This window comes from Podarcis liolepis (genome assembly GCF_965112155.1).
Source record: "Podarcis liolepis genome assembly, chromosome: Z".
Taxonomy (NCBI): Eukaryota; Metazoa; Chordata; class Lepidosauria; order Squamata; family Lacertidae; genus Podarcis; species Podarcis liolepis.
In genome coordinates this window covers 10,874,466-10,892,615 of record NC_139570.1, presented here as the reverse complement: position 1 = coordinate 10,892,615, position 18,150 = coordinate 10,874,466, and the positions used below count along the sequence as shown (strand labels likewise).

The 18,150-nt window shown below is 42.8% G+C and overlaps 1 protein-coding gene across 2 annotated transcripts; it reads left to right on the top strand.

The window, feature by feature from the left end:
• The first annotated feature begins 5,081 nt into the window (after nucleotides 1-5,081).
• On the top strand, nucleotides 5,082-17,054 carry UPF3B (UPF3B regulator of nonsense mediated mRNA decay). Of its 2 annotated transcripts, none has more exons than XM_083486453.1 (10): nucleotides 5,082-6,244; nucleotides 8,076-8,182; nucleotides 8,334-8,440; nucleotides 9,721-9,819; nucleotides 10,933-11,043; nucleotides 11,939-11,982; nucleotides 13,758-13,946; nucleotides 14,554-14,714; nucleotides 15,297-15,615; nucleotides 16,033-17,054. In XM_083486453.1, the coding sequence occupies exons 1-10, from the start codon at nucleotides 5,915-5,917 to the stop codon at nucleotides 16,174-16,176; spliced, it is 1,611 nt and encodes a 536-aa protein (XP_083342579.1). In that variant the 5' UTR covers nucleotides 5,082-5,914; the 3' UTR covers nucleotides 16,177-17,054. The 2 variants fall into 2 exon arrangements, with proteins under 2 accessions (XP_083342579.1, XP_083342580.1); XM_083486454.1 differs by having other exon boundaries at nucleotides 5,777-6,244; nucleotides 14,563-14,714.
• The last annotated feature ends 1,096 nt before the right edge of the window (nucleotides 17,055-18,150 follow it).

The following is an 18,150-nucleotide window of genomic DNA, read 5'->3' as shown; positions in this document are numbered from 1 at the left end:
AGAAACACCCACAGCTTGTGAAATGGTAGATACTACCTGAGGATCCAAATATAAAGCTGTGTCCAGGAGCACCATGCCTGCATATTTGTTCCTTCAGGAGTAGTAAAGTCATAAGCCCTAAACATAGTACTTTCATCTTATCAGGATTAAGTTTTAGCTAGTTTCATCATGCCAAAACGGAATTTCAAAACACTGATTCAGGATAACCATCACCTCCTTAGGTTTAGACCAGGGATAAGAAACCTTTGGCCTTCCTATTGTTGCTAAACTGTGACTCCCATTGGTCCTAGCAAACATGGCCAATGATGCACCTGGCTTAGATGGTGAAAATGAGAACGAACTGTTGTCATTAGTATACCCAACTCTGCAGCTGATGTTTCCCACTGGTTTCATGTAGTAATCAAAGAGCAAAGAAGAACAATCTGGCACCCATTAAAATAGGGATAAGTCAACATGATGCCTTCCACATGTTTTCGACTACAAGTGCCATCACTCAAGCCAACAACAGCAACCATGTGTTAAGAGTAATGTATCAAATGTACCTTTCATGAAGGTCAGCATGAAAAACAAACCCAATACAGTATTCTGTCTGTCTTGTCAACATTCTCACATTTGCATTATTTCAATCTGTATTTTATTTCTTTATTGCAATTTTATTGGTACAGTATTAGAAGCTTATTGTCCTCTCTCCTCGTGAGATTATGATCAATATGCTCCACACTTTGTCAAATACATGTTTATTAAGTTGCTTTCATTGCACCGTGGTTTTACTTAATGTTCTCCAAACCCTGGAAAATAAAAAGTGAAGCAAATGAGTTAAATGTGTCTGCTGTGCACAACGCTGCTGCTATCAAATTACACTATATAATCAGGTTTAACAAATCTCTTTTCAAGGTGGTGTCCTCCTTAATCCCACAAACAGAAAAATACTAATTGTGCAAACACATAGCAAGTTGCTCAACTTTTCATACTAGCAAGCGCAGGCAGGTTTGCACTTTCCTTTGCTACATCAGGCTGCCACTGACAGAAGTGCTCTGCCACCACAGGACTAGGAAAGAAGACTCCTTAGGGCAGGAGTGGGGAATCTTTGGCCCTTGAGATGTTGTTGAACTGCAACTCCCATCAGTCCTAGCAAATACGACAAATGGCCAAGCATGATGGGCGTTGTAGTTTGGAAAGTTATTTAGTCTTTAAAGATGCCGCATAACTACCCATGGGGAATCTACACAAGTAATGACAGCTGTTCTCCAACTTGTGGAAGATGATCAGGAATGCACAAGAGGGGACAGGGCATGCATGGTCATCCCTGTTTCTTTGTTCACATCATTAACATAATGTGGAGAAACACGTCTGAAAAGGGCTCTGCTATGAGCAGAACATGCCATTCGCATTATAGTATTGAACACAGATTAAGGATAAAAATAACATTGTGCAGAGGTACATAAATCATTTAGGGGCCAAAACAAATGTAAACTGTTGTGGCATTTAGCTCCCCACCCCCACCAAAAAATAGTGTTGTGACTTTGCAACTAGACAGCAGCATGCAAGGAAGTTTGTTCAAACCAACCTTGGAGTTATAGTACTGATTTACTCCAGACACACGCTTGTCTCTCTCCAGCAGGTACCACTGATAGGTGTTCCGAGCAATTCTCTTCTCCTGGGCACATAAGTAATAAGGTGGACAATGTGTAAACAAGAGGCAGTGGGAGACAGATAACGTGAGAAGACTTAAAGCAAAGTTGACAAAAAATGTGAAATATTGAAAAATTCAACCGATGCGGGCAGACCTATTCCTTTTTTGAGATGAAAAGCAGATTGCTCAGCCCTGCTTCCCAGCCTAGCACCGAGGCTCAGATATACACATGACAGACTGTCCTTGTCATTCTTAGCTGAAGGTATGATTATCTGTATGTCGTGGGCAATTCAGGGGACAACACTGTGGGGTTCAATGGATGCAGTAAGAAAGCCTATGTCTGAACAGCACTGCTGCAAACTGCAGGTGTGAGTGAGGCTCGTTTCACTTAATATACCCACCCCAAAAAGAACATATTCATAAACAAAGAAAGTCAACTAGTTTCAGCTTGAACATATTTGTTCATGCTTTATTTGTTAATTTAATTTAATTTTTATTAAATTTAATAAAAAATCATCCTACTGAGCCTTTTTCTTACAATTATTATTATTTTAATTTGCTTTTTTTACAAGTCCTCATTTACCATTCTTCTTTATTTTCCTTTTTTAAAAAATCCTCGCCTTTACTAATTAAAACATTGCTATATCTCCCTTCATCCAATCAGAGTTCAGGGTGGCCTATATGTAACCTTTTATTTTTTAGAGCCCAGACAACAGTTGGATACTTTTCTTCTGCATCAATCTGCCTATCTACTGGGACAGGGATCTGAAAGGTACACATTTTAAATGGCAATTATTGTCTGTTATTGTTAAAGGTAAGAGGTAAAGGTAAAGGACCCCTGACAATTAAGTCCAGTCGCAGACTGGGACTGCGGCGCTCATCTCCCTTTACAGGCTGAGGGAGCGTTCGTCCACAGTTTTTCCAGGTCATGTGGCCAGCATGACTAAGCCGCTTCTGGTGCAACGGAACACCGAAACCAGAACAGCGCACAGAAACGCCGTTTACCTTCCTGACAGAGTGGTACCTATTTATCTACTTGCACTGGCGTGCTTTTGAACTGCTAAGTTGGCAGGAGCTGGGACCGAGCAACAGGAGCTCACCCCGTCGAGGGGATTCGAACCACCAACCTTCTGATCAGCAAGCCCAAGAGGCTCAGTGGTTTAGACCACAGCGCCACCTGCGTCCCATCTGTTATTGTTAACTACTTTTAAAATATTTATTTTCCTTTCCTGTAATACTCTACTAACTGCCTTAGAATAAACCTACAATGATAGTGTAGGGCAGTGGTTTTCAACCAGTGTGCCGTGGCACCATGGAGTGAGTTGAATGGTGGTCAGGAGTGCAACAGGCAACAATGGCTTCTGTCCCTCTTTCCTTCCCTTCCTCCTCTAATGCCCTATCACGTCTCTGCCTCCCAAAGGTTTGTACAGCTGTTTGTTGCAGCAGCCCTGACTACAAGCACCACAGGTGAATGGTGCCTCTGGGGCTGGCCAGAGGAGAGGAGAGGAAGAGGCTGAGGGAACACTCTACAAGGGAGGGTGTTTGAGAAAGGGTGAGAGGCTGCCAGCTCTGCAGGCAAGGGGTGACATAACTGGGCTTCTGAGCCCCACAGGAGAAACGCAGAAAGAATGTACTTGGTCAAGGGAGCTGTGGACTCAAAAAGGTTGAAAACCTCTGTTGTAGGATATAAATTACATAAATAAATAAAACTTGTCCAGGCCTCATGTATTGTGCCTTTGTCACATTCAGACTGGGCTGCTGAAATGCACTCTACGTAGGGCTGCCATTAAAGAAAGTTTGGATACTTCAGCATCCTGTTCTCACAGTGGCCAACCAGATGCCTATGGGAACCTGAGTAAAACACCACTCTCTCAACATGTGAACCGCAGCAACTGATATTCAGAGACATACTGCCTCTGACACATTAGCCATACCAGTGGCTAATAGCCCTTGAAAGCATTAGCCTCAGTGAATTTGACCAACCACTTCTTAAAGCTATTCAAGCTGGTGGCCATCAATGCATCTCCTGGGAGTGAATTCCATAGTAGAAGAGTGTTTTCTTTTGTTTGCTTTGAATCTTCCAGCATTCAGCTTCATTGGATGGCCCTGGGTTTTAATATTATGGAATGGGGGCTGGGATGATGACACGACTCTCCCTATCCTTATGGGCTTTAAAGCCTTAAAAAGGTTTTTGTCACAGTTAATCGAAGGGCTGTCAGTTCCCAGACCCAGCTGCCCATTCTCTGAGACCAACCACCAGGTGAAGTTGAATTGCCAGGCACAAGGCAGCCTAAGAAATAAGTCAAACCTGCTGGAGCAGGCCAATGGGCCATCAAATCGAGCGTCCTTTTGCTCACAGTGGCTGCCCAGATGCATATGGGAAACCTATAAACACAAACACAACAGCACTCTCCCTGTCATTTCCAGAAACTTATATTTGGAAGCATTGCTACCTCTGACTGTGGAGGCACCAGAGCATAGCTATGATGGCGAGTAGCTTTGTCCTCCATAAATTTATCCAATCCTCTCTTAAAGCCATCTCCATGGTAGCCCCACAGCTTTGGAGTTCATTATCAACAGAATCAACATTGCAGCCCTTTCAGAAAGGTCTGAAAACAATTTTTTATTTTTCTTCTTGCTAGCTTTCTCCTGAAATGTATTGCTTTCATTATTATGATTTTGCTGTTGGCTTTTGGCTTTGATTACATTTTAGAAATTCTGGGTCACTTGCTTTTTTTCTTCGGTCTCTTAGGCCTCCTGGCGTTTATACGCAAGTACTGCACGTTGGATTTGGGGTTGCATATTAGACTTCTTCAGAGAGTTTCAAAGAAGGCGTGCAATTCACTTAAAATTTTTATATACACCCAAAAGGTTCTCAGGGCAGCTTAACCCCCCCCCAACCCCACCAGTTTTAAGAGACTCTCTGAAAAGTCATGGGAAAAGAACGGGGGGAGGGGAAGGGAAGAGCAAACTCAAGCTCTTAAATCCGTTGTTCATTATCGATCACATAAATGCAAAACAAGTTCTTAAAGATACAGCAATTCCTAAATCAGCAATATGGGATTTCAGAAAAGGAGAGGGGAGATGGGGATTCGCGAGGAGCCGCTTCCATGGCACGCACCTTGCCCCCGTTGGTGTATCTGTGGATGTAGGCGGTGCTCACGCCGGGGATGACCAGGCACACGTACATGAGGCCCAAGCTGGGCAAGATCTCGTACCACATCCCGATGGCTGCGCGGCTCTTTCCCTCCGCGACCCTGGCGACCTCTCAGTCAGCAGAGCTGCCACACGACTTCGCCCTCAAAGCAGAGCTCCTGCGCATGCTCCGCCAACAGCCCTACTATCGCGAGCTTCAGGCAGCGTGGCCCAGAGGGCAACCTTCCCTCCCTCCCCCGCTCCAAAGGCGTCAGCTGCGCATGTGCCCCCCGCCCCCCTGTCATGGCCACGACAGGGTTAAGGGATGATGTTGCTATGGCGACAAGCCCCGCGGAACGCTCTGAGGCGATTTGTTTGGTTTCTGTTTAAAGGCTCATTGGTTATCGCTCTCCTCTCTTACACTATATATCTTACACTATATCTTACAGTATATTTATACCTATATATAAAAGCCACGATATATATTGCAACTGTTAGGTGCCTGACAGGCCGCAGTGCATGCCGGGAATTGAACCTTTTAAAGATGCGGGAAACTTTTTTGGGGGTTGGCGGAGCATGCTGGGAGATGTAGTCTCGAAGCATCCAGCGAATTGAAACGCCCCACTAAAATTAGGCAACCTCTCCGCTGGGCGGTGCATGCTGGGAGACGTATTCTTGAAGCATCCAGCGAATTGAAACGCCCCACTAAAATTAAGCAACCTCTCCGCGGGGCTGAGCACGCTGGGAGATGTCGTCCCGAAGCATCACGCGAATTGAAGCGCCTCACTGGGATGAGCCAACGTCTCCTCGGGGCGGTGCATGCTGGGATATGAAGTCCCGAAGCATCCAGCCAATTGAAGCGCCCTACTAAAATTAGGCAATCTCTCCGCGGGGCGGTGCATGCTGGGAGACGTAGTCCCGAAGCATCCGACGAATTGAAACGCCCCACTAAGAGGAGGATGCCTGTCGCGGTGCATGCTGGGAGATGTAGTCCCGAAGCCTCAAGCGAATTGAAGAGCCCCACTAAGACGGGCAACCTCGGAGCATGCTGGGAGATGTAGTCGCGGGAAAGCGCCTCTCCCCTGGGTCTGAGCGCCGGGCTCTCCTCTCGCCGGCCGAGGGGGCGCTGTGGCGCCGTTGTTTACTATGCTGCTGCCGCCGGCAGCGGCGTCCCGCTCTCCCCCTCCCGTTCCTGCGAGAGCAGCGGCGGCCAATGGGCGCGCGGATCTGGCGAGGCGCGGGCGGAGGGAGGCATCGGCGGCGCGGGCGTTGACGGGCGAAGGCCTGGTGGGGCTCTCCGCGTTCGCAATGAAGGAAGACAAGGAGAACGCGCGGCCGAAGGAGAAGCGAGGGGCTCCCGTCACCCCGACCGGCGGCGTGGGAGCAGCGGCGGTGGCGGTGGCAGCGGACGCCAAGGCGGGAGGCGAACCGGACAGGCTGGAGCGTCCGAAGGACAAGAAAGAGATCCTGAGCAAGGTGCGCAAAGCAGAGAAGCTCCCCGCGCGGGGCCCGTCGGGGTCGGGGTCCCCCGGCAGGTGCGGCGCCTTTCCCTCGGGCTGGGCTGGACTCCGCGGGGCCGACGGCGCCTTGCTGCGCACCGTAGCCCCGTGGCGTCAGCCTCCCTCTCGCTCGTGGGGCGACAAAAATATTCGCGTGCGGTTTCCCCCAGCAGTGCATGGAGACCTGGGCTCTTCGCCTCTCCTGACGCGATGGCTTTTTCTCCTTAATCCGCAGGTTGGGGGTCGGGGGGCGAGAGAGGAGGTGCGGGAATACTTTTAAGTCGCAAGGTTTCAAAAGACGGGTGCGCGTGCGTGCGTTATTCCCCATTCCCCTACCGTCGCATAAACTCTGCTGACGGCCACCACTGTCACCTGCAGCCTGAAATGTCTGTGTGGGTATCTGTACCCCGAGAGACGATGGAGCGCCTGGGGTGAAGTCAAAGTGCTGCATTTAGCACCTGCCTGGGTCACTGCAAGCCTGGGCAGTGTTGTGCAGTAGAGGTCCTGGGCTTCACCGCTGACTCGCCACTCCAAAGAGCAAAACGTTTGGCATCAGCTTGGCTGCAGAAGTTGTTGGAAGGAGGCGTACAACCCCAGTCCAGATATGTGCAGTGTTTTAGCCTTTTCTTCTTCCCCAGGCAGATGAGGTTTGGGATCGGGGTTTTCCTGCTCCTTCCCAGCCCCACCTGCCCCTCGCTTCCTTCTACAGAATGTGCAGAGACTGCCTTCTTGACCATTGGATCCACTATTGGTCTCATCTGCCAAATCTGCTGGAACTTGTCTTCGTAAGCAGGGGAAGTGCTCCAAACTCACCAAGGGTTTGCTCTCACCTGGTTTAGCTGGCCTATACCAGAAGTGGTCCAGAACAGGGGTTTTCTTTTCAGTTCTGCTCACTGTATAAACTGGCCTCAGATTGCACCATTTTTAAATCTCTGTTTTGATAAAGCTCTCTTATTAAGGAACACTCACATTCTAGTCACCAAAGAGCATTATTACTTGCCATGCATTACTACCCAGTAAATAATTGGTGTGCAAAAATGTCTTTCAGTTGGTACGAACATGATGCAACAGACTGGTTGAAAGATTACGTAGGAAGCTGCCTTGTACTGATTAACGTTATTGACCTATCAGTCTTCTCTGTGCTGACTGCCAAGTGGCTCCACCAGTATGTCGGATAAGATTACCTTCCATACCTACCTGGGGATGCTAGGGATTAAACATGGAACCTTTTGTGTACAAAGCATATAGTCTAGTGGATATTTTCGTGTGTGTGTGTTGGTGTATATACAAGTGTGGATCCAAAAAAACTATAGCAATGGAAAAACATCAGATTATTGTAGGACAGGTCGGCATTTTTTCTTTACTTGATGGAATTCATTACACAGAGATTTACATGCCAGAAGAGCACGGACTGCAGAGAAGCTGGTTTATTATGAAATCTGTGGTAGAAATGTCACCCTGTCTAAGGTATTTTCCTTTGTTTTGAAATACCTTGGTTGTCAAACTTAATCCGGTCCGGGAAAATGTTCAACTCCCAGAACGGTTTGAAAACCAAGGCGTGGCTTCCAATTGGCTGCAGGAACTTTCTGCACTGAACCAGAAGCCGTGCTGGACATTTGGCTTCCAAAGAACGTTCACAAACAGGAACACTCACTTCCAGGTTTGCAGCGTTCAGGAGCCGATTTGTTCGACAACTAAGTGGTTTGACAACCCAGGTACCACTGTATGATGGAACCTTGTTTTTTTTAAAGAAAAAATATTGTATAATACACCTAGTTTTTGTAAACAAATGCAACTTTTTCTTTAAGGTAGTGATTCGACGCCTGCCTCCCAGCTTGACCAAGGAACAGCTTGAAGAACATCTCCAACCTTTGCCTGAACATGACTATTTTGAATTCTTTGCTAATGACTCCAGGTAAAAGGAACTATAAACATTTGGCTGTGCTTCATGTAACAATGTCATGTCATAAATGTCTTTCTGTTTTACATCCATCTGTATTGTGTATATTTACAATCATCACTCAGCGACGTTTCCTTATACATTGCCATTTTCTGTCCTTCTGCAGTTTGTACCCTCACATGTTTTCCAGAGCATACATCAACTTTAAAAACCAAGAAGACATTGTTCTGTTCAGGGATCGCTTTGATGGTTATGTTTTTGTTGATCACAAAGGCAAGTAAGCCTAAAACTTGGTTCTGTATATCATATCTGCTTTAAAACATGTTGGCATACATTTATACCGTAATTAAACTGTAATTCTGGAAAACCCATGCATTTATTACTTGACTAAAGATTTCAAAGGACAGCTTATAGCCCAATTCAGTGCATTATAATGTGGTAGTAGGTACCTTTGATTTTAGTGCAGTTCATCTCAAAATAATCTTTCTTGGACTGTTGTTTTAACAGCCCATTCCTAAGCACACTTTCTCGAAAGTAAATTGCACAAGCGGCAATTGGACATGCTTCTGAATAAGTACACTTAGGTTTGTAGTGTGCATCAATAATGGGGAACCTGTGGCGTTCCAGATGTTGTTAAACAACAACTCCCAGACCCCTGATCATTGGCCATCTCTGCTTCAGTTTATGGGAGTTAGAGTCCAACAACATCTGGGGAGGCTCAAAGTACCCTGTCCCTTGTCTAAATCCTATCTTCTACTGTACTGAGGATCTACCTTAATCTGCTAATTAGGGATAGCTGCTGCTTTGCACCGCATAAGCAGATGGCTTTGGGTGTGGCGAAGAAGCACAGCTAGTGCCACATTTCTGTTGTGGATCCAGAGAGACCCAATCCTTTTTATGGATTTGCAAGGCACACATAATTTCTGGTAATAATAACTTTAATTGTACAGTACTGACATGCAAAACAGAGTTCATTAGCTCTGCATGGTATGGGATGCTGCTTTAGCATTCTCTACTTGAGCAACAGTAGCTGAAATAGCACTCTAGAATAATAGAATTATATTATTTTGATTGCTTACCCTTCTTTATACTGCCAATTTCCCCCCCTCTATTGTTTCTGATAGGATAGTCTCATGTAAGTGTTTGCTTTTGAATAACCAGACAAGTAGCTTTCATATCATGATTTAAATTTTTTTAAAAATGATCCAATTTGCCAGTTCATAAAATGTATCAGAACTATTTTGTAGTTTCAGGGCCAGTTCAATTGTTTTCCCAGGTGAGCAGGATATAAACCATAGTATTGGTTTGGTTAGCAATGGAGGTATTTTCTCCAATTAGCTCCTGTTGCAGGAGGCCTGGACAGACAGCTCATGTCTGGCAAGAAATGAGTTTTGTGAATCTCATGTCTCAAAACATTACCTTGATTGTGGGGTTTCTTGGTTTTGAGATATAGTCCCGTCCCCCCCCCCCCCCCGCACACACACACAAAAAGAAAAGGTTTTTCCATTCTTAACATTTTTGTTGTTGTCTTTAATATTTTTATATATGAACAGGTCTAGAATATCCTGCTGTAGTGGAATTTGCGCCATTTCAAAAAGCTGCCAAAAAGAAGAGTAAGAAAAAGGATGCCAAAGCTGGAACCATTGAAGATGGTGAGTAGTAGCAGTCGCTGCTGTCATTCGATGAAAATACTTCCAGTGTAGAGTTTTCATTTACTTCCATGAGCCATCCCAAAGTGATTTACAATACAGTAAAAACATACAAAGAGCAATCACACATACAAACAGTTTTAAACAACACTACATACATAAAATCAATTCATAATGTGTTTGAGGCAAAGTTTCTTAGATACAGGCCACCAGCATACCATAGTATTGCTCTGCTTGTCCCCACATGCCCTAATTTTTCACCTTTCTCACGCCTAGATCATTTACTAAACTTGACAGAGCTAAGTCTTTTCACTTGCTAGGTTTAATTCCTTACAGTCTACTTTGCTGATAGTCTCATGGCAGAAATTCCTCCGCAGGATGTCAAAGTAGGAAATTGGACTTGATGCATTTTTAGTGCGGTTCTTGCAGCGGCTTGTCCACTTCTTGTACCTTGTCTGGGCAGATCTCTGAAGGGGGTGGGTCATTTTTCTATTAGCAGATATTAGGCATTATATTGTGGGGGCGGGGCGGGCGAGGAGCAAAATTTATTGCACCTGCCGTTAAAACCAATTGAAAATTGCCAACAGAAGAAGCTGCTGCCTTGATACAGATTATAAAATCTTGTGATCAAAGTGACCTATTGCATGTCAGAAGTCCATATGCCACAGTTAATGGCAATACTGCATAATATTTATTAATGTGATCTAATAATGTTACATAGTATTGCCATTAACCATTTTTAAGGATATTGCCACACTTTCTATTCACAGTGATTATTCTGTCTGGTTATTAGGGAGAATTTAATGTTTGGTTGATGCACACTTGCTGATGTGTAAAGAGCCTTTTGACAGCACAAACCTCTGCATGTCTACCTGGAAGTAAAGTCCATTGAATTTAATGGGGTTGGTTCCCAGTTAAGCATGTATAGAACTGCACCCTAGGTTGTTGTATTTTACGGGTAGATAAAAACAGTACTGTAGAAACAACATACTTTATTCAAAAGCAGAGCATATATCTAACATGACAGCTGGAGGTCTTGTTTCTTTTAGCTTTACATGTTATGTATCATTTTTAAGTGCGTATATTTATGGTTCTTACTCTTTGGTTCCTCATCAGATCCAGAATATAAGAAGTTTTTGGAAAACTATAGTGCTGATGATGAAAAATTAACATCCACCCCTGAGACATTGCTGGAGGAAATAGAAGCAAGAAACAAAGAATTAATTGGTATAAAAAGTATTGTTACACAGCATATAGTTACAGAACATAGCATGGCAGCGCCTAATCTTTGGAACTCCCTGCCTATTGAGACCAAGCAGGCAATTTCACTCCTTTTTCAGCACCTGCTAAAAATACTGTTGTTTAGACAAGCCTCCCTAGAGGATTAGAAAGTTGAGGTAGTTTTAATCTGTTTTAGTATTTTAAGTTTTGTATGCTTTAAAGTATGGTCGTGATTTTTTCATTTTTACTGTTTTACCTTTTAAAAAATCAATTGCTATTTTTGAAATAGTACAGTGGTACCTCAGGTTACATACGCTTCAGGTTACATAGGTTTCAGGTCACAGACTCCGCTAACCCAGAAATATGAGCTCGGGTTATGAACTTTGCTTCAGGATGAGAACAGAAATCGTGCAGCGGTGGCGCAGCGGTAGCTAAAGTGGTGCTTCAGGTTAAGAACAGTTTCAGGTTAAGAACAGACCTCCAGAACAAATACAGTGGTACCTCGGGTTAAGAACTTAATTCATTCCGGAGGTCCGTTCTTAACTTGAAACTGTTCTTAACCCGAGGTACTATTTCTGGGTTAGCGGAGTCTGTAACCTGAAGCGTCTGTAACCTGAAGCGTCTGTAACCTGAGGTACCACTGTAATGAGGGAAGATCTTAATTTAGTTAGATACATGAAGATGGACAGCATTTTTATTTCCCCATACGGAAACAACAGAAAAGAATTTTTGTCTCAGCATAACTATATGTATTTGTACTACATTTGGTGAGTTTTGGTTATACATAATTTCAGTTTTGTTTCGTAACTTAAAATTTTCATATGAATATTCTTCTTGCATTATTTCCACAAATAAAATGTGTTGAAATAAATACAAAAGCACTTTCTTTTACATTCTTTAGCAAAAAAAACAACTCCTCTGTTGAACTTCTTGAAGAATAAACAGGTAACAATTATTTCAGAACAGCCTGCTTAATTATGTTGGCATTTTTGAATATTTGAATGCTGTCCAATAACACTTAATCTCATGGCAGTAGTGAGTGAGATTGAAAAGCCTGTTACTGGATCTTGTTATGTGTACTTTGGCATTTCCAGCTTTCTTTGGAAGAGGCTACCAGGGTGAAATGAATGTTTTAAAATCATTATTCCCACAGGTGTCCTAATACAGCAACTCTGAATTTTGCATAATTTCAGAATATATGTTTTGGGGTAGGGTAAAGGTAATTGCTCAAATTAATTTTGTTAAATAGCAGTCAGCGGACCATTAAAACATAGCAATTGACAATTAGTCTTGATAACATTCATGAAAATATTAATACAGCTGGAAAACACAGAATTAAAATTCTAGAATGAATATATGTGGGAAGCGCATGGCATGGGAATTTGTAGAAACCAAAAAATGCTGTGTTCTTTTAAAAAAATGGATAGTGAGATTTGTAAATTTGGACCCATCAAGCCAAAAATTGGGGCAAGATAACACCAAGGTCATGATTTGGTCTGCCATCTTGAATCAAAATGGCAGCCAGCATCCAAGCATTGATGATGACTGTCAGCTCCAAAACTCTCAGGCCATGTTTGGTGACAATATCCTGAGAAGTGGTGAAACTTATGAAGAACAGGAAGCGGCAGACAAACCACTTTCCAAAATATATAGTAGATATAATATATGTACATTAGTCATAAGGCATCTAATAAAAATATTCAAAAACTTTGCCAATTGTTCTTTAACAATTGGTTACACTGGAACAATTGTAACTGTGAAGCAAAGTGATCTTTAGAGACGCAGAGGGGCAAGGGGGGGATGGGGCGACTTTGTAATAGGATATACTGGGTCTTTCCTAGCCCCTTGATGAAAACTACAATAGAAAAAGATATGCAATACAGACCTCACCTCAGCATTGTTACAGGGGCAGCATTTGTTGTTCTTCAGCATTATAATATGGAATTGTAGAGTTGGAAGGGACACCAAGGGTTAACCAGGCCAACCCGCTGTAATTCAAGAATCTCAACACGTGGTCCCCCATCTAATTTGAAACCATACTAGACCCTGCTTAGCTTTGCAAATGTGCTAGCATTTTTATTGCCATCTAATAAATTCGAGGGAAGAACATTAAACCTTGCCAGAGAGAAATACTTCCTAGGTTTAAGGATTGTTTACCAACTCAAGTATGGCGTTCCATCTTTACAAAGGTTCATAGTAACCCCAGTGACTATGGGGAACAGAGTACCCTTGCAGCTCCTTGAAGCTCCTGGAGATCTATATCTAAAATCCTCTGTTAAAAATTTTATTTGACGTCCTTAGATCCATGGTTAATAGGTAGGAGAGCAATAGGTTATGTTGTCGGGTAAAGGTAATGATTGTTATTACAGTGCTCAAATAAATCTTTTCTATTTGTGAGCTTCTAACTTCTTAATACATATACAGAACTGTTCCTAGTGCTATATGCCATTAGCCAATTGGATAGCTCAGTTGGTTAGAGCGTGGTGCTGATAACGCCAAGGTTGCAGGTTCAACCCTTGTATGGGACAGCTGCATATTCCTGCATTTCAGGGGGTTGGACTAGATGATCCCCAGGGTACCTTCCAACTCGACGATTCTATGGTTTACCACCCATTCACTCAGTTTGGAGCTTTTGGAGCAGTTTATGATGCAAAATCTCTCCTGTCCCACCATAAAGACTTGGCTAAAGTCTCACTACATCTTTCCCCCCCATCTTACAGCGGCTTAGAGAAGAAAAACGAGAGGAGAGGAGGAGGAGAGAACTAGAGAGGAAAAGACAACGAGAAGAAGAAAGAAGAAAATGGAAAGAGGAAGAAAGAAGGAAAAGGAAAGAAGCCGAAAAAACAAAGAAAGTGGAGCGATGCCCAGAAAAAGAAAGGGACAAATCAAAGGATGAACCAAAGATTAAGGTATGCCTTCATTCCTGTAGGATGCATTGCCCATATGTTGCTTTCGTATTCACACTCGTGAAATATGAGAGAAATTTTGCATTTGGCTTTGTATAAAGTGTGCTCTTTTTTTGCATGCACACAGTTATTTGAGGTTGCAATCCTATGCATGCTTGGGACTAAGTTATACAGACTTAGATTAAAGTATTATAGAATAGTACTCTGTTCTGTACAGCATGTGTTTTGAAGGCACTGTGTAAACAAACAGTGGTGACAAGTTCTTATTTATTGCACAAGAGGCTAGCCGTAGAAATCTCTTGAGAATAAAAAGCAGAACATAGAATAAGGCCATGATCCTATACCATTAAGCCTGAGAGTAAACACCACTGGACTCAGTGGGATGTGTCCTCAGAAGTATTGGATTGCATTGGGAAATTTTTTTAAAAGCAAAGTTCTGGTAATGATAAGAAACAGTGAATCATGGAAATAGCTAGTCACGAAATGCTAATATCTTTACTCTTGTATTATGCACCAGGTACGCCCTTGCCTTTCAGTGCAGACCAGCATCCTAGCACAGTTAGCAGCAGAATTAACTTAGTAAGGAAAACTAAATTTGTTCTCTTCCTAGCTACTTAAGAAGCCAGAAAAAGATGAAAGAGACTTTGAAAAGAAAGAAAAGGCCAAGAAACCGGAGAAAGAGAGCCCGAGGGAGGAAAAGGCAGCAAGTGCAATCAGCAGTATGCCAGCCAGGCGCTCCGATGGGGAGGCGAAGGAGGAGAAGTCCAAAAAGTTAGTGCTTTCATTTCAGTACATATCCTTATTTCTCAGAATATGATTATTAATTAGGCTGCCTCGTACGAGATCTGCTTTTAAATTCTAAAGTTGACTAGTGTTCCAGATTAGAACTGTGGAGGGACCACCTTTTGGTCTTTCCAGTCCTTCTCGCATTTATACAAATGGCTGAAGAGCAGATTGTCAGAAATGCAGCTCAGTTACGGTCCCTTCGCATATTAGAATTTAATTATTTTTAGGTACGCTTCTCAGAGTGTAAACTGAAAAGCGAAGTGTTACAAATGCCAGAGAACTAGGATTGACTGCTGTTGAATTTAAGTTCAGCTGCAAAGCTGGGTTTGTTGCCGCACGAAGCGTGAGAAACAGCCTTGAGAATTTCTGGTTTAGTAAATAGCCTTGTGTTATCTTTGGCTGTGGTTTTCAAGAAATGTACAGTAGCTGATACTTGGTTAGAACTCTTTCCAGGATGCTCTCTTTCCAGGGCGTCATTTTAGTGTCTGCATGGCAATATAGTGGCGATAGGGCTTCATTTTACTGTCTTCTCTCCGGATTGAATCTCCCAAGTCTCTTTTCATACAGATTGGAAGATGACTGTGGAAAAGACTATAGAGAAAGAGAGAGAGAATATGACCGAGACAGAGAGTATGAGAGAATGCAAAGAGAAAGAGACAAACTCCGACGCCAAGAAGAAGAGAGAAGGAGGCAGAAAGAGCGCTTCGAGAAAGAGAAGGTTTTTAGAAGAAAGGAGGAAGATGTGAAAAGGGAAAGAGACTCATTGCGAGAGAAAGGGAAGAGAGCTGAATTGGCAGAGTACATGGGCAATGCAGAAAAATCCGAGAAAGTAACCAAAGAGGAGAAAAAAGAAGATATGGCTAAGAGGGATCGCATTAGAAACAAGGTGCTGATTGATTCAGTAATAAAATCATTGTTCTTTGTTAGGCCGTGGGTGTATGCAGCTCTTTATTATAGACACAGAATGTTAAAAAAATATGACTGCATCTAAGGACATTACAAAATAAGGTTTATTTGTAGTACAACTTATTTCCCACTGGGAATGCATAGGATTGCAATTACAGGATTGTAGAAATGATTGGCTTGCTTATCTAGTAAGTGACATTTATTTCTGCTCTTTTTTTGTAAGAAGTTCAGGAGTAGCACCTGTGGGGCTATCCCATATATTCCCCTTAACCAAAAGCCCTGGAACTTCAAGGCGGAGGGGTGGGGTGGCAGCAAGGGGATTGGACCTATATCTCTGTTCCAGGTCTGGTACTCTTTCACTGTTATGCATCACAGCTTTATGTATTCTTAATTTAAGGATCGCCCAGCCATGCAGCTCTATCAACCAGGAGCTCGGAATCGAAGTCGTTTGTCAGGCTATGATGAAAGCTCTGCAAAGTCACCTGATCAAGGAGTGGATAAGAAGCAGGAGTGCGAGACCAGTAACACAAAAGAAGAGTGACAAGTGTTGTGCTTCCTCACTGACCTAGCAGCCAAAGAGCATTAACTTTGTAGTCCAAAAGTGCCTTGTAGAGAAGAGGAGGGAATAAAGGGGGAACAGTACTTTTGGATGTATCTGGTTTCAGGTCCTCGTTGCAGATTTGGGACTCTGGGCTTGGGCGTCCTCAATACATTTTCAGTTGTGGGAGGTAGTGGCAGCAAAACCACAAGGGGGAGAAAACTTCCATCTCTGAAGAGTGGAAAGGCCTTGTCACCCTAAAATAGGACGAGTGGTTGCCCAGAATGAGTGCTGTCTTTCAGATAAAAGCCACGAACCAGTATTTGCACTTAACATACAGCCATGTTGGAGCCTCATGTTTGTTCAAGTGTTAAATTGTCTTTTACCACTGTGCTGTGTGGAGTGTGGTCTTCTGACCTGTTTCATTAACTGGAGGTAGCGTGGGAAGGTCCAACATAATCTTGGTACTGAAGACATCTTTTTGTCTGGTGTGCTGCTTGTAGCCGACTGCAAAATGAATTTTCAGAACAAGGTGTGGATGCTAATATTTTTCTTTGTTCTTTCACTTAACATTTGTATAGCTTGAAGGAAAATGAACTTCGCCATAGGAAACGTGTTGTTGTTTTTTACACATGTCTTCTAAAGTCCAGATATAGATGTATATTGAAGGTAGCTGCATAGTCCTCAACAGTCCCTGCATTCGACCTTCTTTTGTTTCCTGGTATCTCATAGGAAAAATGATCCGTCTTAATTGTGCACTGTTTTTACCGAAGCTGTAGAGCATCTGGTAACCCAGGAAAGTTTTGCTAAGAGTTGTACCTCCTCTTTGTGGCAGTACCCTATTTGATACTTAATAAAACTCTATGAAGTAGCATTTAAAATTGCTTGTTAGTATTTTTTATGTAATTATTTAGCATCTTTGTGTCTTTGAAGTTTTATCATGTCCAAGATCATATGAGGGTGGGCTTCAATAATCTTTCAATTTTTTTTAAAAAAAATATATAAATGAAAAGAGATCCTGGCTGCTGCAGCAAGATGTAGAGGGTTAAATTCCCCCTTGATCCTACCATTTATGATCCTGTTAATCATCTGCCCGTCCACCCAGCTGACTGCAACTTTAATTTTTAAAAGGCTGCATGTCAGTTGTTTTTCATTTATGGCTTGCTATGAGGCATCTCAAAGTGATTTACAATACATATGAAGATACTACCTGCAACTTGAACTTGACTGGTTACTTGCCAATTTTAATTCAATCTCAAACCTTTATTGGCATATAGACAAAATTCTGAAAGGTTCAGTACAATCACATCACTCAGCAAAATCTGCACCTAACTTTAAAAATACTGTTGTATAATATTCACGAATCCTCATTACATGTTGCAGGAACCTGCCTATTTCCATCTTATCCCCACCCTGGGTAAACATTAGGAAGGCTACTTTACACTCATCTGACTGCCACTCCTGCTAACAGCCAACTGATTAATGAACTTGGATCGAATTGTCTAAACACAAGAGGCAATGCAAAAGAACATGCACAACTGATTCGGGCACAATGTTTCTGTGAGTGGTATGTGTTGGTTTGGGTTGGTTGGGTGGTGGAGATTAGTTGCCATTGGCTATTCACATTGCACATCTCCAAACTTGCACAGATGCTGTTCCTGATTTGGCTACCAAATTCTTGAAATTCCTTGTCTTAACAATCTGCATTTAATTATCTCAAATGCAGGGTTTTCCAATAAGCAGTACATTAGGAGTCTAATGGGATTCCTATCTGTCTAATTTTGTTCTCAATCCTCCTTAATCATCCTGATGATTGTTATTGAGCTAACATGGCCACAAGAAGACTATTCGGTTCAGATCTGTAATGCAGCTACAAACAAAACTTAAATGCTATAATAATAATAATAATAATAATAATAATAATTTATTATTTGTACCCTGCCCATCTGCCTGGGTTTCCCCAGCCACTCTGGGCAG

Bases quoted from the DNA above. Each gene is read 5' to 3' on its own strand.
- UPF3B (XM_083486453.1), top strand. From the start codon at position 5,915: ATGCTGCTGCCGCCGGCAGCGGCGTCCCGCTCTCCCCCTCCCGTTCCT. The intron at 8,441-9,720 runs GCAAGTAAGCCT...ATATATGAACAG, and splicing joins TGTTTTTGTTGATCACAAAG to GTCTAGAATATCCTGCTGTA. The intron at 11,044-11,938 runs GTATAAAAAGTA...TACATTCTTTAG, and splicing joins AAGAAACAAAGAATTAATTG to CAAAAAAAACAACTCCTCTG.